This window comes from Urtica dioica, chromosome 5 (assembly GCF_054948205.1).
Source record: "Urtica dioica subsp. dioica isolate 48M chromosome 5, U.dioica_male_clone48M_v1_H2, whole genome shotgun sequence".
NCBI classification, from domain to species: Eukaryota; Viridiplantae; Streptophyta; class Magnoliopsida; order Rosales; family Urticaceae; genus Urtica; species Urtica dioica.
In genome coordinates, this window is record NC_142760.1 from 3,048,960 (window position 1) to 3,069,891 (window position 20,932).

Consider the following 20,932-nt stretch of genomic DNA (forward strand, 5'->3'; position numbering starts at 1 on the left):
GCAGCGGTTGAGGTGGATACTAAGTTTCCGGCTGAGTTCGGATTCTTAGTGTCTCGGGTTGACTTCGAGCTTGGTGGTTTCCCATGCAGCTTCTAGCAGGTTTCTCGAAGGTGTCCAGGTCGTCTGCAATTATCGCAGTAGGGGTGAGGTTTGCGAGGTCTCTCTGTTGAGACGCGAGCTGCAAGTGCTTCATCACCATGCTTGGTTAGGGCAGACGAGTCTGAGGATGAGCCCAGAATTGAGCTCGATTGGATAACTCCAAGCATGAGTTTCCTCCTACTTTCCTCGTGTCTTACCGGGGAGAAGGCTTCGCGGAGAGATAGTAGTGGTTTTGTACTGAGTATCCGACCTCTGACCTCATCGAGGTCTTGGTTGAGTCCGAATAATAGTTTAAACACACGTTTGGTCTCCACTATCATGCGGTAGAGTTTCGAGTCTTCGGTGCAGGTCCACTGGTGATGTTCATAGAGGTCGACCTTCTGCCATAGATGCGTGAACGAGCTGAAGAACTGAGTAACAAACATCTCTCCTTGACGTAGGTCGTGGAGGGTGTTCTCAGTCTCAAACAGCTTGGACACATCTTCGAAGTTAGAGAAGATTTCTCTAGCTGCTTGCCAGATTTCCACTGCCGTTGGGTAAAGGAGGAAGGTTTCTCTGATTTCGGGATGCATAGAGTTTTTGAGCCAGGACATCACCATGTTGTTTTCTGCCTTCCAACTCTTAAACGCCAGATCTTCGATCTTCGGAGATGTAGCCACGCCTATGAGGTAGTTATCTTTACCTAGTCCCGATATAACATGAGCACGGATTGAGACCACTGTAGGAAGTTGTGGCCATTGAGTTTGTGGCTCGTGATATGATGGGAGAAGGATTCAGAGTGAGACTGAGTGGGCGAGGTCTGCAAGGTGGTCGAAGTGGTGTTGAAGGAAGATGAGTTTTCGAAGGAGTTCATGATGATTGAATTTCTGGGCTCTGATACCATGTAGAAATAAAGAGAAAAGAGTCGGAAGATAGAGTGTCCCAAGACTTTGAATGTTATTTCTTATTGTTTGATATGAAATTGTATCACATATTTATACATATGGTGGATACATTAGTATGGACTAGATACATGAGAGTGTAATAAATACGTGTAATAATTATGTCTAGGAAATTTAGAATAATAAATATTACACAGAGAACAAAACATAAAAAATAGAATAACAAATAAATGCGACACTTTTCCCAAGTGAGATGGGTTCCAAGAAGTGAGGGTTCCCGAGACACGCCTGTCGGGAAGAAAGGCGAAGTGACAGAGTGACGAGGTGAAGCTTAGGCGAGGTGGCTTAGGCGAGGTGAGGGCTTAGGCGAGGTGACGAAGTGAGAAGGGAGAGCGAACTACCGAGCTAGATTTTTCAACATATACACCATCTAGTTCGAGATTATCAAAGTTTAGAAAAGCAAAACTTCGTTTTTCGTGTTCGTTGGGACGCCGTCACCGACGTTCCGAGTCACCGTAAAAGCTCCGACGATATTCTGATAACAATGTCCGGAGGTAAACACTTGATCCATTTTTCTTCCGCTTTTTGGGTCATGTTTCTAATCATATATGTTCGGATTAGATACTATTAAATCTTACATTTGGTATCAGAGCATTCCATACATTTGCGTTGTTGTTAGTGGTGTTGTTGTTTTTTTTTTCATCCTTGGAGTTTTCATGTTACACGTTGTTTTGAAAAACTAATACATCCAATTCTTTTAAAATTGTTTTTCTATCAATTCTGGGCTTTAAAATCTTGAAAACCATGGAGAAACCGTCTGGTTTTTTAAACGGGTTCGCGGGTCAAAATATAGTTTGATGGGTGAAGAAGACGATCTTAAACGACATGGTCGTTTTCCTCTAAAATAAAATTATTGTCGTTCCTTTTTTTTTTTGCTGTTGTTTCATGTTTCGGTTTGTGCCTGTTTTGTAATAATCAGTACGATGGGCCAATTGGAGAAAGGCAACTAGGAATCCAGTGTAGTACAACTATACGTGTACTCTGTCTTTACTCTTACCTTTTGTTTTGGTGTTGGTCAGTACTTTTTTTTTATGTAGGTATACATGTTATCATCATAATATTAGTACATATTATTCAATCAATTTGCATGATTTAGAGTTTATACAAATACACAGTTTTAAATAATTTATGAATTGATGCATATTTATGTATTTATTTAGTGTATGATTTATGATCGTATTATAAGGAAAATAAAGTAAATACTTCTAATGCTATTTATTCGGTTTATTTGCTTATTAAGTATTATGTGCAAATATTCAATTTTAAATTATATTGTGTTACTATGCCATTTATTTAGAATTTATATGTTTTATTATTAGTTTTTGTAATATACACATAACATTTGGCAATTTAATGACTAGCACAATATTATATTATTTTGTGATTAATATGATCTTTATTAATTAGAGAATAGCCACTGCATCTTTAATTTATCTAGGTTGTATATTTAGAATTAAAATCATATTAAAATAATAATTATGGTTAATCATATGCTATATTATGAAATCTACCCACATGAATTTTGTAATATTTGTATGATTAATAAGGATAAAATATCAAATTATATTTCCTAAGTAACCCACAAGTATTAGGAAAAGGAACATAGTTTGACAGTTTTATCATAATCGTGTGAATCTAATTGAATTAGAACTTTAGCCCACATGTAAGTTTTATGTCTCTAGATTCATTGAGTAAAACATGTTTTGCATTGGTAAATCATGATACAGTTATTTTCTTCAAAACATATTTTAATTAGCATGTTGAATTTCTGTAAATTGCAGCTAGTCAAACTGTAGGTTACTTTGATGTTAAGTGCAATGTTCCCGAACTCAAAGGGGACAATTTTAAGGTCTGGAAAGAGAGAGTTCTCCTTCAACTAGGATGGATGAATATTGATTATACCATAAGGAAGCCTGAACCTCCCTCAAGCACCGAGGAAAGTACCCTAGATCAGGTTGATCTTTATGAAAAGTTGGAGCGATCTAATCGCCTCTGTGTTATGTTCATAAAGACCAAAGTATCTGCTGGGATTAGGGGTTCAATTGAGCAATATGACAATGTTCGTCTCTTAATGAAAGCAATAGACGATCAATTTGTCACTTTAGATAAGGCTTTGGCAAGTACTCTTATCATGCAGTTCTCATCCATGAAGCTCACTGGGGTAGGAGGTATACATGAATATATCATGCGCATGAGGGATATTTCAGCTCAATTAAGACGTTGGAAGTTGAAATTTCTGAAACCTTTCTAGTTCACTTCATTCTGTGCACTCTTCCTCAACAACATGGCCCATTTAAGATTTCTTATAACACACATAAAGATAAATGGTCAATTAATGAACTTATGACCATGTGAAGAGCATAGGCTGGCTACGGAAGAGGGTGAGAAAGTGAATCTGACTTTCTCTGAAAGGAAGAAGAAAGATCATGCCAAAGACAAAGGCAAGATCCCTGCAAACTGGACATTAAGAAAAAGTCAAAGTGTTTCTTTTGCAAGAGGAAATGACACATGAAGAAAGAATGCTCTAAGTTAAAAAATTGGCTTGACAAGAAAGGTATTCAACTTTCGTTTGTATGTTATGAATCAAATCTAACTGATGTTGGTCATAATACTTGGTGGATTTACTCTGGTTCTAGAATCCATGTTTCAAATACTTTGCAGGGTATGCAAAACCTACAGAAGCCAGTGGGAAGTGAGCACCACATCCTTTCAGGAGGCAAGATGAGCTCACATGTAGAGGCTGTTGGTTCTTACAATTTGGTGTTAAGTAATGGCTTTGTTTTGCATCTAGAAAAGACCGTTTATGTTCCTAGTTTTTCAAGGAATTTAATTTCAGTTTCAAGAGTTGTGCCTCTTGGTTTTGACTTTAACTTTTCGGATGATGGTTTTACATTATTATATAAATCTGGAATTGTTGGTTATGGCACATTGTCTGATGGTATTTATTCAATTACATTGCAAAATGATGTTGCTAATAACTCCTTGAATGTTACTGCTGGGTTGAAGCATTGTATTATGAACAAAAAATCTTCTCTATTCTGGCACCGGAGATTGGGACATATCTCCATTTTGAGAATTAAAAGGTTAGTGAATGAGGGAGTACTTAGTGCTCTTGATTTTACTGACTTTGAGACATGTGTGGACTGCATAAAGGGAAAGCAAACCAACAAGTCTAAAAAGGGTGCAAGTAGTCCAAAGTACTTCATCACCTTCATAGATGATTTATCACGATATATATATCTCTATTTACTTCGTTATAAGGATGAAGCTTTAGATGCCTTTAAAGTTTTCAAGGCTGAAGTAGGGAAACAATGTGGTAAACAAATCAAGATCGTGAGATCAGATAGAGGTGGTGAGTATCATGGTAGATACACTGAGAATGGACAAGCACCTGGGCCATTTGAGAAGTTTCTTCAAGAACATGAGATTGTTGCCCAACACACTATGCCTGGTACTCCAGACCAAACCAAAATGGTGTATCAGAGAGAAGAAACCGAACTTTAATGGACATGGTGAGAAGTATGAGGAGTAAAACAAAACTTTCTCAATTCTTGTGGACCGAAGCACTAAAGACGGCTATGTATATATTAAATCGAGTTCCAACCAAGGCTGTTTTAAAAACGCCTTTTGAGTTATTTAAAGGTTGGAAACCCAGTTTGCAACATAAACGCGTTTGGGGATGCCCGTCTGAAGTGAGATAATCCACAAGAAAAGAAATTAGACCCTAGGACTATTAGTGGGTATTTCATTGGATATGCCGAGAAGTCTAAAGGTTATAGATTCTACTGTCCATCTCATAATACTAGGATTGTGGAATCAAGAAATGGAAAATTTCTTGAGAATGGCTTGATTAGTGGGAGTGACCAACTGCGTGACTCGATCTCTGCAATGGATCACAATGAAGCTCAACCTTCTAATTCAAGTGATAGATTGATTATCATACACACTCCTCAAGCTGCTAATAATGATAATCCTTTAGATCAAGTTGTTGATCAAGATCATGTTGAACAACCTATTGAACAACAAGATCCTCAAGAGAATGATGAAGCAACATTAATAAGATCTACTATAGTTAGAAGATCAGCACTCCCTAGTGATTATGAAGTGTATCTGCAAGAAATGGACTACAACATTGGAGCCGAGAATGATCCGAAAACGTTTTCACAAGCTGTAAGTTCTAAAGAATCTAACTTATGGCACAATGTCATGATTAAGGAAATGAACTCTATGGCAACTAGTCAAGTCTGGGATCTCGTCGAGTTGCCTAATGGTTTAAAAGCCATTGGATGCAAATGAGTCTTTAAAACAAAGAAAGACTCATAAGGCAACACCGAGAGACATAAGGCAAGACTTGTAGCCAAAGGGTTCACTAAAAGGGAATCGATTACACAGAGACCTTTTCTCCTGTATCAAAGAAAGATTCTCTTCGCACGATTATGGCATTAGTTTGAGCTACATCAAATGGATGTGAAAACAGCTTTCCTTAACGGAGATCTAGAGGAAGAGATTTACATGAAACAACCTGAAGGATTCTCCTCTAGTGATCGTGAGCATTTAGTCTGCAAGCTTAATAAATCCATTTACGGTTTGAAACAAGCCTCCCGTCAATGGTATTTGAAGTTCCATGATGTTATCACTTCATTTGCTTTTGAAGAGAATGTCGTGGATCAATGTATATACCAAAAGGTTAGTGGGAGCAAGATATGTTTCCTTGTTTTATATGTGGATGATATTTTGCTTGCAACTAATGATAATGGAATGCTTTATGAGGTGAAGCAGTTTCTTTCAAAGAACTTTGACATTAAAGATATGGGTGATGCATCTTATGTTATTGGCATTAAGATCCATAGGGAAAGATCATGAGGCATTTTGGGTTTGTCTCAAGAGACCTATATCAACAAAGTTCTTGAGAAATTTTGGATGAAAGATTGTTCACCAAGTGTTCACCCATTGTGAAGGGTGATAAATTCAGTTTGGACCAATATTCGAAAAATGACATTGAGAGGGAACAAATGAAGAATATTCCATACGCTTCCGCTGTAGGAAGCCTTATGTATGCTCAGGTTTGTACCAGACCTGACATTGCATATGTTGTTGAAGTGTTGGGTAGATATCAGAGTAACCCATGTCTTGACCATTGGAAAGCTGCAAAGAAGGTTATGAGATACCTTCAAGGAACAAATGATTACATGCTTATGTTCAGACAGACCGATGAATTGGAATTGGTTGGCTATTCTGACGCTGACTACGCTGGCTGCATTGATTCAAGAAAATTCACTTTAGGATATGTTTTTATGCTAGCTGACGGAACTGTGTCTTGGAGAAGCACAAAGCACACATTGATTGCTACTTCCACTATGGAGGCTGAGTCAAATGCTTCAGCATTGTACTCTATCTGACTCTTATCAATGTATGTCTTTGAATACCAGTTATTCATTATCCGTTCTGTTTATTATTATTAGACGTACCTGTTTCATGCTGTTGTATGACGTATGAATAATATGACCGGTAATACCAATAGAAGATAGAAGGAGCTGTCCGTATCATATTTTGAAGCTACATCGCATGGTGTTTGGTTGAAGAGTTTTATAGGGCTTAGAGTTGTAGACTCTATTTCTAGGCCTATTAAGATGTACTGTGACAACTCGACTGCTGTCTTTATGGCTAAGAATAACAAAAGTGGTACTCGAAGTAAGCATATCGACATCAAATATCTAGCTATGTTAAAGATGATAAAGTGGTCATTCAACACATTAGCACCGAATTGATGATTGTCGATCCTTTGACTAAAGGTATGCCACCAAAGAAATTTAAGGATCATGTGGAAAGCATGAGACTTGGTTCCATGATGTAATTTTTCATTGTACGCTACATTTCTATTTATGAAACTCGTATTCAGCTCGATATTTCTCATATGGTTTGTGCACATACATTTTTTATTGATTTGAGAAATATTTTCTTATGTTTGGACCTAGAATAAACATATGGTTTATTCATTATGTGTGATGGGGTATTATTGGAAAAATAATATATGTGATACATGAAAGATAATACTCATTTATAGAGGACCTATCGCCATAATTCATATATTAAATTTCTTGTGACATATATTGGATTTTAATAGACCAAGTGTGAGAATGTAGGATTTCATAACGTAATTGCATATCAAATATATTAAGTACCGTATATTGGATATCTATTATATCAAGCAAATAAACGTTATGACAAATCTCACATTTATGGCCCATTAAATCCCATAATTTCAGCCCCGAATCAATGCCCATAATAGCTCCCATTTCCAATTCTCTTTGATGGAAAGAGAATGGTTATAAATTGAGAGAGTTAGTTTTGGTCCCTAATCCAATAATCTCATATAGAGAATATACATCATCTAGTTCGAGATTATCAAAGTTTGGAAGAGCAAAACTTCGTTTTTCGTGTTCATTGGGACGCCGCCGCCAACGTTCCGAGTCACCGTTAAAGCTTCGACGATATTTCGATAATAATGGTCGGAGGTAAACGCTTGATCCATTTTGCTTCCGCTTTTGGGTTCATGTTTCTAATCATATATGTTCGGATTAGAGACTACTAAATCTTACATTAATATCAATTATTAATATGTCCATGTGTATACAATACCTTAAATCCTTTTTTTGAAACCGATCGATAATAAAAAATTAGGTCTACTTGAACTTGAAGATAAGAGGGTTTATTACACATGGAAAACTATGATACGTTATTGTTTATGAGATTGCTCCCACATTTTATTTTAGTTTTATTAAAGTTATTGTAACCCCAAATATATATTTTTGTCATTTTTTTTTTCTTCTGATATTGAAATGAGTGAGACCTTCAGCCTTGCTACAACTTGGGACCAAAATTAAGGAAATGAGAAACAACCTTATTATTTCTGTAGCTATTGCTTTGAGATCCCCTAGGAAGATTAATTTCCATTTCATAAAAAATAGAGTGATGCTATTCGGCCCGATTCACGAGTCCGAATGATCCACTCACGTGATGACACGTGGCAGTTTGTTGCCACGTGTCATCACGTGAGTGGATCGTTCGGGACTCGTGAATCGGGCCGAAAATCATTAGGAATAAGTCTTGTACACATACAAATTACAATACATATAAGAATGAAAGAACATTTTAAAAGAAAAACTTACACATTACACACTAATATATAATGCACAAGAATAAAGAATTTTTTCTATCTTACTCCAATAATACAAGTAACTAAAGCACATCAATTATATCACTAAACTAACACCAAACTGTACCAAAGCACCTACAAAGATTTATAGGATGAAAGAGAACTCGGAGAAGCCGCCGGGGATTTAGGCGGCAACATCGCTGATGTGGCGGCGGGAGGGACGGTGGGAGAGAGCTCGGAACCGGACGGAAAATCCAGAGCCTCCATGAAACGGCGGACGAAGAGAGACCCAGCCGGCCTGAAACTATGAGACCTCTTCAGATCGCTACGCGAAAACAACGAAGATGATTTCGATAAGATCAGATACACCAAACCCTGAATTATGAAGAACAACCCAACTTTGTTGAATAAATTCGAACCCATCAAGCTGCTAATAATTGCATCCATAATGAAAACCCTTGTTTTGTTTTCGTGGTAATTTATTTTGAATGCATATAAGACGCTTGGTTTGACTGTATATATAGATGGATAAGAGAGTTGGAACAAAACAATTTCGTGGAAGATATAAGCTAATAAGAAGTCATTGAGAAGAAGCCAACCATGGGCTTGGTCTTCTGTCTTGGTCTCGCCATTTATTATTTATCATGGATTAATATATAACAGTTTGTATTTGAGTAGAGTTACGTCACGTGGAACTTTAAAAATTCTTTTAAACTAGAAAATTAATAAATCAGACTTTAGACGCAATTCATTATTGACCCTAGGTGAATTAATTTATTAGCAAGTGTGGATCAATTATTCAATTTTTTAGCTTATACTTATTTTTTTAGTCCGCAAATTGGCAGATCGTGTGCAGCGACGGAGTCAGGCATTTAAATTAAGAGAACTAATATGTAAAAAAAACAATTTTATAAATTTTTTAAATACAATAAAAAATAGCAAAAATTATTTATAAAAAAAAAAATTGATTGAGGCTAACATAGGGCCTCCGTCTCATGAGCATACATAATGCTGAGAAATTTTTTAGGAGGCCATTTTAAAAAAAAATATGCATATATATAATTTGGACTCAAGAAGAAAATATCATAGGTAAGATATACAATTCTAAAAATTTGAGGGGCCTCTCGAGCATCAATTGGTAGACATGTGATATAGAGAAAATTGGAGTCAACTACGGTGAGTATTTTTATAACTGAAACCATTTTTTTGTCTCCCTCAATTACCAATCATTTTGCATTCTTTGGAACTATATGGAGAGGGTTGTTGAAAAGTTCTACGAGGGTTGGAACAACCTATAGCTAGCCACTTCAAGCTCTCAAGTTCTTAAAGTCATAAAAATGCTTATAAACAAGAATATACGAGTCAATTTTCTAGTGCAGTTGGCTCAGTGATGTTAGACAATAGTTTGTATTGTAATTTTGGAGCGATTCTTGTATGTGAGCACTAGCTGTGTTCTAGAGAGGCAATTTCTCGGGGATGATCTCAGTAGAGTAGTTAATTTGTAAGTAGGATCGGAGATACAACTCTAGACTTTGAAAATTTACAAGTTGAATCAAAATAAAGGGGAATACAAAACATCACAACAATAACAGCAATATTAAATCATGCGCAGTGGTTACTAAAATCATCATAACTTTTTCGAGGGAGCTCCAAAGGCCACGAAACCTTCACCATTAGAAACTAGACTTTAATAGCTTTAAGTGGATATGCTATAATCCCAAATCCATTAACGTTTACCCATTCAACTTCTCGTTTAAAGTTGGCTGATTGTTTATTTCCAAAATTACATATTATTATGTCCTGCATCACGTTTCCAAGAACGAACGCCGGTCATTTTCATCCACTATAAAGAGTAAAGAAGCCCCTGGTTTCGGCAACAGCGAAGGAATTTCGGACGAAAAAAAAATTTGGGAGTCGTTCGGCGACTGTAGAAGACAGCAAATTCCGGTGAATTTTGGCGAGTTTCTTCGTCAATCGGCGACTTTCGGACGAGCGCAATCGCTTTTTCACAATATCTCGGTGAGAATCGTTAACGAAATGACCGAAACTCGTTTTCGTTTTCATAACCTTAAACCCAAATTTTATTTTTCGTCATTTTGATGTTTAAGTTGATTTTTTATCCATATGATCTCCTTCATTAATGTTGTTTGTATTTTAACGATCTATCATATATATTTTTTCATTTTTTTTGAAGAGCTTCCGACGAACCACCATTTTTTCCGGCGACCCACCAGAAAGTATGAAGCTTCTCCGCCAGGAGTCGAGATCTAAATAAATTTCTTTTTATGCTGCTGCAAGTTTGATTTATTTTATTTATGTCCTCTCATTGCAATTTGATCTCTTTATTGGATTTTGATGTTCGATTTACTGTTGTCAATGGTGCCCACAAGAAGAGTAGTAGTGTTAATATAGTCTCACGAAAACTCTTGCTTGTAACTGCTGAATAATTAATAAAGTTGAAACGTTCATTCATTCTTCATTGTCTGTATGAAGATTTATGATAATCTATAGTCTTTAATCCTTAAACGAACCTAACAACATATGAAGAGACAAATGTAGATTTGCATGAACAAACTCTTCATGGTTTGCTTAAAACTGCATATTCACAATCTAAGGATCAAAGGACTATTGATCTCAGTACGGTTGTTAGGAGAATCTATGATGTCTGGTTATGGGACATTGAGAGTTGGAGATTCTATAGTTCTTCTAGGTATCTTCTGAAAGTACTGAATTGACCAGTGCACTTCTAGAGAAAGAATAAGAACAAACCATTTAACCTCTTATGTCTCGAAGTCACTACGTATGAATTGCATCATGCTTACCTCAATCCTTAAAAAGACATGTCATTTCATAGCTTACGTATTCTCATTTGAGAAAGTCAGAGTTCGGATTCACTATGTGAATCTGAACAAGACCTATTGGTGAAGTACTAAGTTATGAAGATGTCATGAGTAACTTTGTGAAGATCTCATAGATATGGAATTCATGTACAGGATTGCTGAAATGCAATGTAGATCACCTCATGTTGTTCATTGGAATGTGAATAAATGAACTGGCCAGTGTCCAAATTGAGTCATGACTCTTTTTGGATGAATCAATGTGACTTGTTAGCTCCTCGTCAATACATTGTTTCTAACTTATTCACAAGCGACAAAGGAGTTGAGGAAATAACAGCTAGAAGGGTAAAATGGTAATTTTGTAAATCCCGACTAGATGATGATATTCATGAAGGGTAAGCATAGATAATATTAAGTGGATCCACTCATCACAATTAAGTTGAACTCTTGAGTAGAAAATAAATTCATTTGAACCGAGAGATTCTCAGTGTCAACTCTTTAGTGGAGTCAGTTGACATTAAGCCAAACTTGCAAAAGGTTTGTGAACTTTTGAGTCCAAGTATGTTAGCTCAAGTTTTGTTCATTTGGATCCATGAGGTCACTGTCACAAGTCATATCGATTAGGATTAGTTAAACTAGAAGCTAAGTCAAAACAAGAACAAGACAAGTTTTACTAAAATTGTCTAAATGGTATTTTTGTCCTTTTGGACATATGATGAAATGAATGTCAATAAATTTTTTGACATTGTCATATGATGACAAATGATTTAAACCACTCGGCCATATTGATGAATTTGGGCCTTGGGGATTAATTTCATTTCATGGAATTTTACTTGAAAATTCTTAATGGGTTTTTCTTATGTTGTCATGAACAGATGAAGAAAAATCTAGAAGGCCTTTCTAGAAGGTCTTGCACGTCCAAGTGGAGAGAAAGAGAGACCAATTTTGTGCATTGATTTATGAAGTTACTTGCCAAAAGAAAAAGAGGAAACAAATTTCATATACAAGGAATGTAGATGGGCGGCCAACTAAGGAAGAAGGAAAAGAGGAAACAAATCCAAGGGCTTCTAGAAGCTCTCTTGGCCATGTGACTTAAGGGAAATAAGGGCAATACTTGCTCATGAATATGTGATATTCTATAGAAGAGGAAACTACCTTGTTGAAGGTAATTCATCTCCCATAAATAGAGCCATCATTCCTCTCATTTTCTCATCCCACATAAGTTAGAGATTGATAGCTTCTCTCTCTCTAGTTCTTTTCGTTTTTGTTTTGGCACCTAGGTCCACATTTGACCTAGTGTTTTAGCTCTTCGACTCTAAGACTTGTTCTTGAGTCGTCGTTTTTAAAAGTGTCCACACACTAATTCCTTCTTATCTCGAGTGATTTATGTGATAGAAACTTTCGTGGTTACTCGAGTTTCCGAAGAACAAAGAAAGACGAGCTTAGTAGGGAGACGAGCGATTCAACCTTTCCAAAAGCTTCTCAACAATCAAGCTTCGATAAAGGTTAGTAAACGAGTAATGCTCTTTAATAGTTTTAATTTAAATATAAATATGTGCTTGCTCTTTGTCTAGGTTAGTAAAATTGTTTTACTTATTTAAAGAAAATTTTTATTTTCTGCCGCTTGCTCGAAGCGTTAAATCTTTTCTTAACCCTAGATCAATTCCAACAATTACGCCGATGATTTTAGATTTTTTATTGGAATTATCTGAAATGTATGGCTTAGATTTCCTTAGAAAGAATAATTTGATGCTATCGAATCAGTTAGCTCTTCTTTGTAAACTAGTCTGTTTTTATATCTGTTATAGTTACTTAATCAATTATGCTTTATTAAGGTACTCAACAACAAGCTGAGAGTGTTCTAAACCTCGTTGACCTTGTTGGAGAAAGGAAAAACCCAGGTAGAGTTACTAGAAAACTCTTCACACATTTAATATTTATAAATCAGACTTAAACTGTGGTTTTCATGTTTGGTTTCATTAGAAATTTATCATCGTTGCTGACTCTGATTATAATGCTATTTGCATAGATAATTTTCATGTTTTATTATCTGTAGAATGACTAGTCTGAGATAGAATAATTTGCCACTTTGCCCTGGTTTTACGAATTGAAGACTATATTTTCTAGCTTGCAAGGATTTCGAACCATGTTATGATTCAGGAATGATTTTGTTATCTGGTTGTGTAGAGTAGATTAGCATTTCTTTGTGCTATCTAGTTAAAGTTAAGCCACACAAGTCTCTTCTTACATTTTCAATTCTACATCTGAAGCTGTCTTTTTCAGTATCATCTACTAGTGATCCAGCTTCCATTTAGTTATAAAAAAAGGTTGTTCATGAGATGATTGGTTTGAGAATATCTGAATATGTAATCCATTTTTTCCCAGTCCCGTGCAAAACTACTGACCCGTAATTCCATAGATTGTACGTCACATTGTAGCGTCAAAGTCGCCGGATATGGAATAGAGTAAATTAGTATTTATTGGTGCTACCTAGTTGTAGATGGCCACACAAGCCTCTTCTGATGTTTTTGAGATGATATGGAGCCACTTTTTTCACTCCTGTGTAAAAACCACCAACCCGTGAATTCAATACTCGATAGAATTTACATTACATAGTAGGAATTGCTTGCCTTCTAAAGAGATAGCTAGCTTTCCATAGTAACTCTAAGTTACATGAAAGACATGTTAGGAACTTGGATATTGAGAGTAGTTAGTAGTATACTAATGAGATTGAGTAAGGGGGTTAAAGATAGAATGGCTGAAAGTTAAGTTAGTCTATGAATAACAATGATTGATTATATGGGAATTGTAAGAAAGAATAGGCTGAGGAAGAAATCCTATTGGTAGTATGCCATTCAGTATGGAACATTCATGCTAAATATGTATGATTTGAAGTGTTTTAAATTTGGACTATATTTACAAATATATATGTATTCTTTTGTTTCGCCACATTATTTCCATTCGGTTTTTCGTCGACACGTCGGTTTTCCATCGAAAACACCATTTGAAAATGGCATTTCATTTTCCTTTTTCCATATTTTTTCCGTTCGGTTTTCCATCGGCATGACGATTTTCCGTAAATCAGAAGGCTCGAAACGGCAACGAAAAAGACATTTGAAACCTTGAACCTATCTCATTCAACTCCTTTTGTTGTTGTTGTTGTTGTTGTTGTTAATAATGTCTTTTACCCATTGCGTTATTATTTATTTATTTATTTATTATTAATTTATATTTTTATCATTTATCTTGTCCAAAACATTTCTTAATGGACTGATTTCTTTATATTTAGAATAGCCGATTTAAATTTATTTTCTCTTGTGTTTCTCAAAACTTTTGTTAATTAGTTATTTTTGTTAACAATTATTTACCACTCTTATTAAGTTAAATTATACTTGGCATAGCCACATGAAAATTAAATATTTGAGGAGTCCCAAAATAAAGCAAAAGGAGATTCAACCTCTGCTAATTAAACCAATAAATCATAAGAGCCGAGACAACCAAAGATGCGAAGTCAAGACCTATATAAGTCGTAGAATGAAGCACACTTGGTGTGTCTTTTGGTGGATAATTTGAAGGTGCAGTAAGATATAAGAAATGGTAGGCTGTTGTAGATGAAGAGATACGGGAAATAAAAAAAAATTAAACTTGGGAGTTCATGGAGTTTTCGGAAGGATGTCGACCCATAGGAATTAAATGGGTGTACAAGAAAAATATGAATGCCCAAGGTGAAAGAGATACGTACAAAGCACGACTAATGACGAAGGTGTATAGACAAAAGGCGGAGATTGACTATGATAAAGATATTGCCCCGGTTGCAAGAATGGAGACAATTCGGTGACTAATATCTCATGCGGCACAATTTAATTGGTCGATCTACCAAGTGGATGTGAAGTTGAAATTTTAAATGGCAAGCTTGAGGAGGAAATATATATTTCTCGGGGTTGTAATTTTGGAGCGATTCTTGTATGTGAGCACTAGTTGAGATCTAGATAGGTAATTTCTCGGGGTTGATCTCAGTAGGGTAGTTAATTTGTAAGTAGGATCGGAGATACAACTCTAGACTTTAACTTGTATGTTAAGAAACCGTGAAGAGCTTATTGAGGAGATAATCAAAGTGGCTCGAACTACCTAATTATGAGAAGTTTCGGGGATTAGGCACCCATGCTAAACATCATAAACAAATCGCGTGTGTCATTTATGCTTTTATCGTTTTTCTGATATGCATTTTCTTATTGAGATGTGAAACGTTCAGTCACTGGGTTTGTGGCTAACATTTTCAAGCAAGTCACTGGGTTTGACTCTCATGAAACGTTCAGTCTAGTGGTGAAACAAACCATGATCCGAGTTGTTCTTACCATAGCATTGGCTCATGGGTGGTCTATTCGTCAACTCGATGTGAATAATGAATTTCTAAAAGGAGATTTGAATGATGAGGTTTATCTTCGACAACCAAGGATTCATTGACACGCCGTACCCTAATCTAGTTTGCAAGCTCCACAATTCGTTGTACGGTCTCAAACAGATGCCTCGAGCCTTGTTCGAGAAGCTGCATCATGTTCTTCTGGCTGTCGGGTTTCAATCTGCCAAATTTGATCAATTCCTCTTCTTAAAGGTCACTGCTTCTTTACTCAATTTGTCCTGGTGTATGTTGATGATATTTTGATAATTAGCAGTTGCCCTGCATTGCTTGAAGTGCTGGTTCGTCACTTGGACAATTAGTTTAAACTGAAAGATCTTGGCCTTCTAGACTATTTTCTAAGAATTCAAGTTCATCATGTCGAGATTGGTTTTTTGCTCTCACAGAAGAAATATGTCGTTGACTTGCTTACTCAAGTAAATACGAGAATTAAAATACTTATATCGGCATCGATACCGAAATTCTGATTTTACTGATATATCGACTACCGAAGGATATATCGATGGATATCCAATAACAATTTTAATACCGACTACAAATGGTACCGATAATATATCGACTACCAATCAATATATCGACAAAAATCCTATAACAAAATATAATTTATAAAAATTAAAAAAAAATATATAGGAATATATATATAGACAAAGCTTGATTTTTTGTCTCTCTCTCTCTCTATATATATATATATATATATATATATATATATATATATATATATATATATATATATATATATATATATATATGTGTGTGTGTGTGTGTGTGTGTGTGTGTGTGTGTGTATTATAAAATATAAATAAGGAAATATTGATAATACTAAGTAAAATCAATAAGTAAAAGATATAAAGAATAAGAAATAAAAAATAAAGAAAAAATAAAATAAAAAAGAAAATAATAAATTGTTTATTTTCTTTATTAAAAAAATTCAAATTCGGACGATATTTTGTTGATATTTGTCGATTTTTAACTACTAAAAGATATCGATATTTTGTCGACATATCATCGATATTTTAACGATATTTATAAAACGATAACGGTTATAGCTAATATTTTACCGAGACTCTTCAAAAAATGCACATTTCTAAGGGCATTGCATCTCCTATGGCTTCGTCAACCCATCTAACTGCATATGGCGGTTCTGAGGTTGAAAGCCCTCAATCGTATCGTGGTGTAGTTGGCGCCTTGCAGTACCTAACTATTTCTCGACTTGAGTTGTCTTTTGCGGTTAATAAGATCTTTCAGTTCATGCAAATACCTCTTAGTGATCATTGGAAAGCAATGAAACAGATTCTTTGCTACGTCGCTGGTACTCTGGATTTTGGATTTCATATACGCCGTCAACATGTTGCTGATCTCTCTCTCGTTGGCTTCAGTGATGCGGATTGGGCCTCCGACGGTGATGATCGGAGATCCACGTCCGGTATTTGTCTCTTTGGGAGTAAATTTGATTGCTTGGTCCTCACGCAAACAACACACTAGACAGTGGAACTTAAAGGTCACTGAGGTGCTATTAGCTTTTGGTTTTTCACAGTCCAAAGCTGATTACTCTCTCTTCACCCGTGGCCTTGGCATAGATTTTGGGGTGTTAGAAAGATAGAGCCTAATTTATAAGAGTAAAAGAAAAGTCCCACATCGGATATGGATAATCACTTTTGTAAGCTACGTACTTAGTATATAAAAAGGTTCAATAAGGTGGTATTCTCATCATCCCAAAATACTGTAAACAAATCTAGACATGGGCTTAGCCATTCAAATAGACTTAAATCCAGATCAAAGTATTACGGAAACTGATTATTTGTGTCTAGATTTGCAGTTAAGCCGATGTCCCAAAAAAATCTAGAAATATATTATCTCCCCGCAGTTAAAATTGAAGAAAGCTAGTTAAATGGCTAAATTACCTTAATACCTATCCGCTCCACTAAATGTCGTGTGATTAAATAAAATAAATAAATATGATATCAGTGGACTAATACGTCAATTCGTATCACGAATTTTATTTGAGCATGATTATCAAGCTAAAGTCATATATAGGGTACAAATATATAGACTTAATTTGACATTCACTAGTTTGAGTGAAACCCTGGAGTCTTGGAGATCGATGTTTTTGAATGCAACGAGGCATCACATTTTCTTGAGGAATGGAGTGGATTCGCTGCGAAGAGATCGGCTGCGGAAGCTATGGGTCAGTGAGCAGAGCGAAGATGGTGGGAAACCAGCCGGGCGTACCTGCGTTGGTGGCTCTGAAGTTGGCCATGGTGGGGTGCGAAGAAAGTCTGAGATGGGAGAAGAGAATGTTGGAGCGAATCGGGGGATGCGAGCGCGTGGTTCAGTGCTTCGGAGACGGCATGACGAAGGAGAGTGGGCACGAAGAGTGATACAGCTTGGTGCTGGAGCTGGCCGGTGGAGGGAGTCTCTCCGACGAGATCAGGAGCGGCGGAGGGCTTCCGGAGAAGGAGATCCGGCGACACACGAAGGCGGTGTTGGAAGGGCTGAAGAAGGTCCACGAGAGAGGAATGGTCCACTGCGACATAAAGCCGCAGAACATCCTTTTGTTCGAAGAAGAAGAAGCCAAGATAGCCGACTTTGGGCTCGCGAAGCTCAGCGGAGAACAAGTACGTGGGTTTGGGCTGAGAGGGACTACGGTTTATATGGCGCCCGAGTCCGTCAAGTGCGGTCACTACGAGCCGCCCTGCGACGTGTGGGCCCTCGGCTGCGTGGTCTCCCAGATGGCCTTGGGGGCGCTCCCGTGGGCCCACCACACCAATCTCTATGCACTGCTGTGGCGGATTGTGGGCGCCGAGGGCGACGCCGTGCTTCCGGAGGGACCTGCGCGAGGGACCCGTGCGACAGATGGACGGCTGCGATGCTCCTCTACCATCCCTTCGTGGCCATGGATTTCCAGCAGAGGAGTTGCTACAACGACACGTCGCAACAACAACAACAACGACAGCCAGCTTTTGTTCTTCATCATCATATTGATATTGGTGTAGCGTGATTCCATGATTCATTATTGTAAATCCTAATTAGTATTAATTATTATAATTGTATATGCATGTAGCGAAAACAAAGAGATGTTTATTAACTATAATGATGAAAAGGGGCATTGGCAGATGATAGGATGAGTCCGGTGGGTGCCAACCTCGTTGGGATTCACTCTCGAGACAGTCGTGACACTACAACAAATACAGTTTTTCGGTGCGGATGACTTTTGGGTGCGACTTTTCGCACCTAAAAGTCGCACCAAAATTACTTTCGGGTGCGACTTTTCGCACCCAAATGTCACTAAAGTCGCACAAAAAATTTCGCTGATTTTTTTAAATTTGGGTGCGAAAAGTCGCACCCAAAAGTTTATCATACCTTTGGGTGCGAGTCGCACCCAAAAGTCCAAAACATACTTTTGGGTGCGACTTTGTCGCACCCAAAAGTCCACAACATTTGGCCTAAAAATTTAGCGGGATTTTGTTCCCTCTTATTTGTTTGTTTTTTTTTAGGGATTCCCTCTTATTTGTTTTCACCAAAGAATCGGGAAAGGAAAAAAGAAAGAAGAAAAGAAAAGAAGAGAGAAAGGGAAAGAGAGAGACCGAGAGAATGAGAGAGAGAGAGAGAGCCGAGAGAAGAGTATCGGCCGATGGAGACCGAGAGACCGAGAGAGAGGAAGAGAGCGAGGGAGTGAGCCCGCAGAGGAAGAGCGAGGCCGACAGCCACCGAGACCGGGCCACTCGACGCGCGCGCGGGCTGAGAAGAAGCGAGCGCCGCCGCGAGCCGCTGAGCGCGCCGCCCACGAGGAGACGCCGGAGAGCGAGAGAAGTAACGTCCGGGAGTTGATTTCGCGAGCAAGGTAAGGAGATTTCATTCTCAGCCAAGAATTTCGAAAGTTAGGGTTGAGAGTTTGATTTGGGGGTTTCGATTTCGGAGTGAAATATGAGGTTTTGGCTTGGTTGTGATGTTCATTGAGCTCGATTTTGATGGTTATGACTTGAATTTGTCCTTTGATTTCAGATTTCTTGGCTGGGTTAAATTTTTGGACGAATTTGGTTGATTTTGGTCACTTGGCCGTGTGGTTCATTGTGTAAGTTCTTATATTCGAATTTTGAGTTCTGTTTTGTTGATGTTGTTATATCGAGGCTGTGATGAATTTGGTGGGCTGTCTGTTTTTTTCGTCCTGGTAAGATTCTTAATTTTAATTTTGATTTTGTTAGAACTGTGTTTATCAGTTAGCATTTTAATTTTGTGTGTTTTTGTTCCTGGTATCAAAAGGGAATGTCTTTTGAACATGTCTTAGAACGATTGGTTCCGATAGTGAGTATTGGTCTTTTCCTATCCTACGAGACTTTTCACCCAGACAAAAAATCAATAATAATCGAGTAACACATTATACTCGATTCTGTTTAACCAGGCCCTTCAGATTTGTTTCAAGCTTGTGGTCTGTAATGGGCTAAAAAAACCATAATAATTTACTGTTCCATGTGAGACACTCTTCTAAGTTGTAATGCTTTTTTTTAATTCCTTTTTAGTTTGATAAAATGAGTTGGTGGTGGGCCGGAGCTATAGGCGCGGCAAAGGTAACAAAGATCCACACCCATACTCCATATTCGTCTGAAAAAATAATCTCCAAATTCTTTAACATAATTCAACTTCTTTGTATTCTCCAGAAAAAATTCGAGGAAACGGAGCAGCCAATAAGCTACCAGAGCGTAGGGCTCGTGATAGGAGTGACCGGCATCATCGGAAACAGCCTTGCAGAGATTCTCCCTCTCTCCGACACGCCCGGAGGCCAGTGGAAGGTCTACGGCGTGGGCTGGCGGGCCCGCCCCAGCTGGAACGCCGACCACCCGATCGAATACATTCAGTGCGATCGAGCTTTCTGGAAAACGACGATTCGGCGTCCACCGGCGGAGACGGCGAGGGGTACTTCTCGGAGCCGCCGGAGGAGGCCAAGCTCTACGTCGGAAACTTGCCGTTCGACGTCGACAGCGAAAGGCTCGCCATGCTCTTCGGCAAGGCCGGAGTGGTTGAGATCGCCGAGGTGAAATGGAAATGGAAATTGAAATCATAAGTTTCGTTTGTTGAGTCAGTCTTGTTTGTTTCGTAACTGAATTTAGGGTTTTTTTTATAAAATTTTCTTTTATTTCTTTGGCAGGTGATTTGCAACAGAGAGACGGATCAGAGCAGAGGTTTTGGGTTCGTGACGATGAGCACCGTTGAGGAAGCTGAGAAAGATGTCGAATTGTTCCACCGATATGTCAATCTTTCTTCTAAACACAACCAAGTTACAAGGATTATATATTCTCATGCCATTTTTTATTTGATCACATATCCATATTGATAGCTAGTTGGTTAAAACAGAATATTCGAAATTTATTTTTAGTCTATAAGTAAAAACTAATCTGATGGAAGAAAGGCATGCCAATTGTAGTAGAATTGTGGGCGAATGAAAAAAAAAGGTTCCTTTATGGGTTTTGTTTTGTTAATGAAAAAA

At 37.5% G+C, this 20,932-nt stretch overlaps 2 protein-coding genes across 2 annotated transcripts; one reads left to right on the forward strand and one right to left on the reverse strand.

The window, feature by feature from the left end:
- Positions 1–7,975: 7,975 nt before the first annotated feature.
- On the reverse strand, positions 7,976–8,796 carry LOC149394837 (uncharacterized). Its single transcript, XM_089615940.1, has one exon. It carries the CDS (start codon positions 8,641–8,643, stop codon positions 8,332–8,334), a length of 312 nt encoding a protein of 103 aa, XP_089472066.1. The 5' UTR covers positions 8,644–8,796; the 3' UTR covers positions 7,976–8,331.
- Positions 8,797–17,591: 8,795 nt separating this feature from the next.
- On the forward strand, positions 17,592–18,443 carry LOC149394838 (mitogen-activated protein kinase kinase kinase 20-like). Its single transcript, XM_089614136.1, has 2 exons — positions 17,592–17,782; positions 17,834–18,443. Exons 1-2 carry the CDS (start codon positions 17,592–17,594, stop codon positions 18,441–18,443), a joined length of 801 nt encoding a protein of 266 aa, XP_089470262.1.
- The last annotated feature ends 2,489 nt before the right edge of the window (positions 18,444–20,932 follow it).

Coding starts and splice junctions, on each gene's coding strand:
- LOC149394838 (XM_089614136.1), top strand. CDS start 17,592: ATGGAGTGGATTCGCTGCGAAGAGATCGGCTGCGGAAGCTATGGGTCA. Junction 17,783..17,833: donor GGATGCGAGCGCGTGGTTCA/GTGCTTCGGAGA, acceptor AGAGTGATACAG/CTTGGTGCTGGAGCTGGCCG.
- LOC149394837 (XM_089615940.1), bottom strand. CDS start 8,643: ATGGATGCAATTATTAGCAGCTTGATGGGTTCGAATTTATTCAACAAA.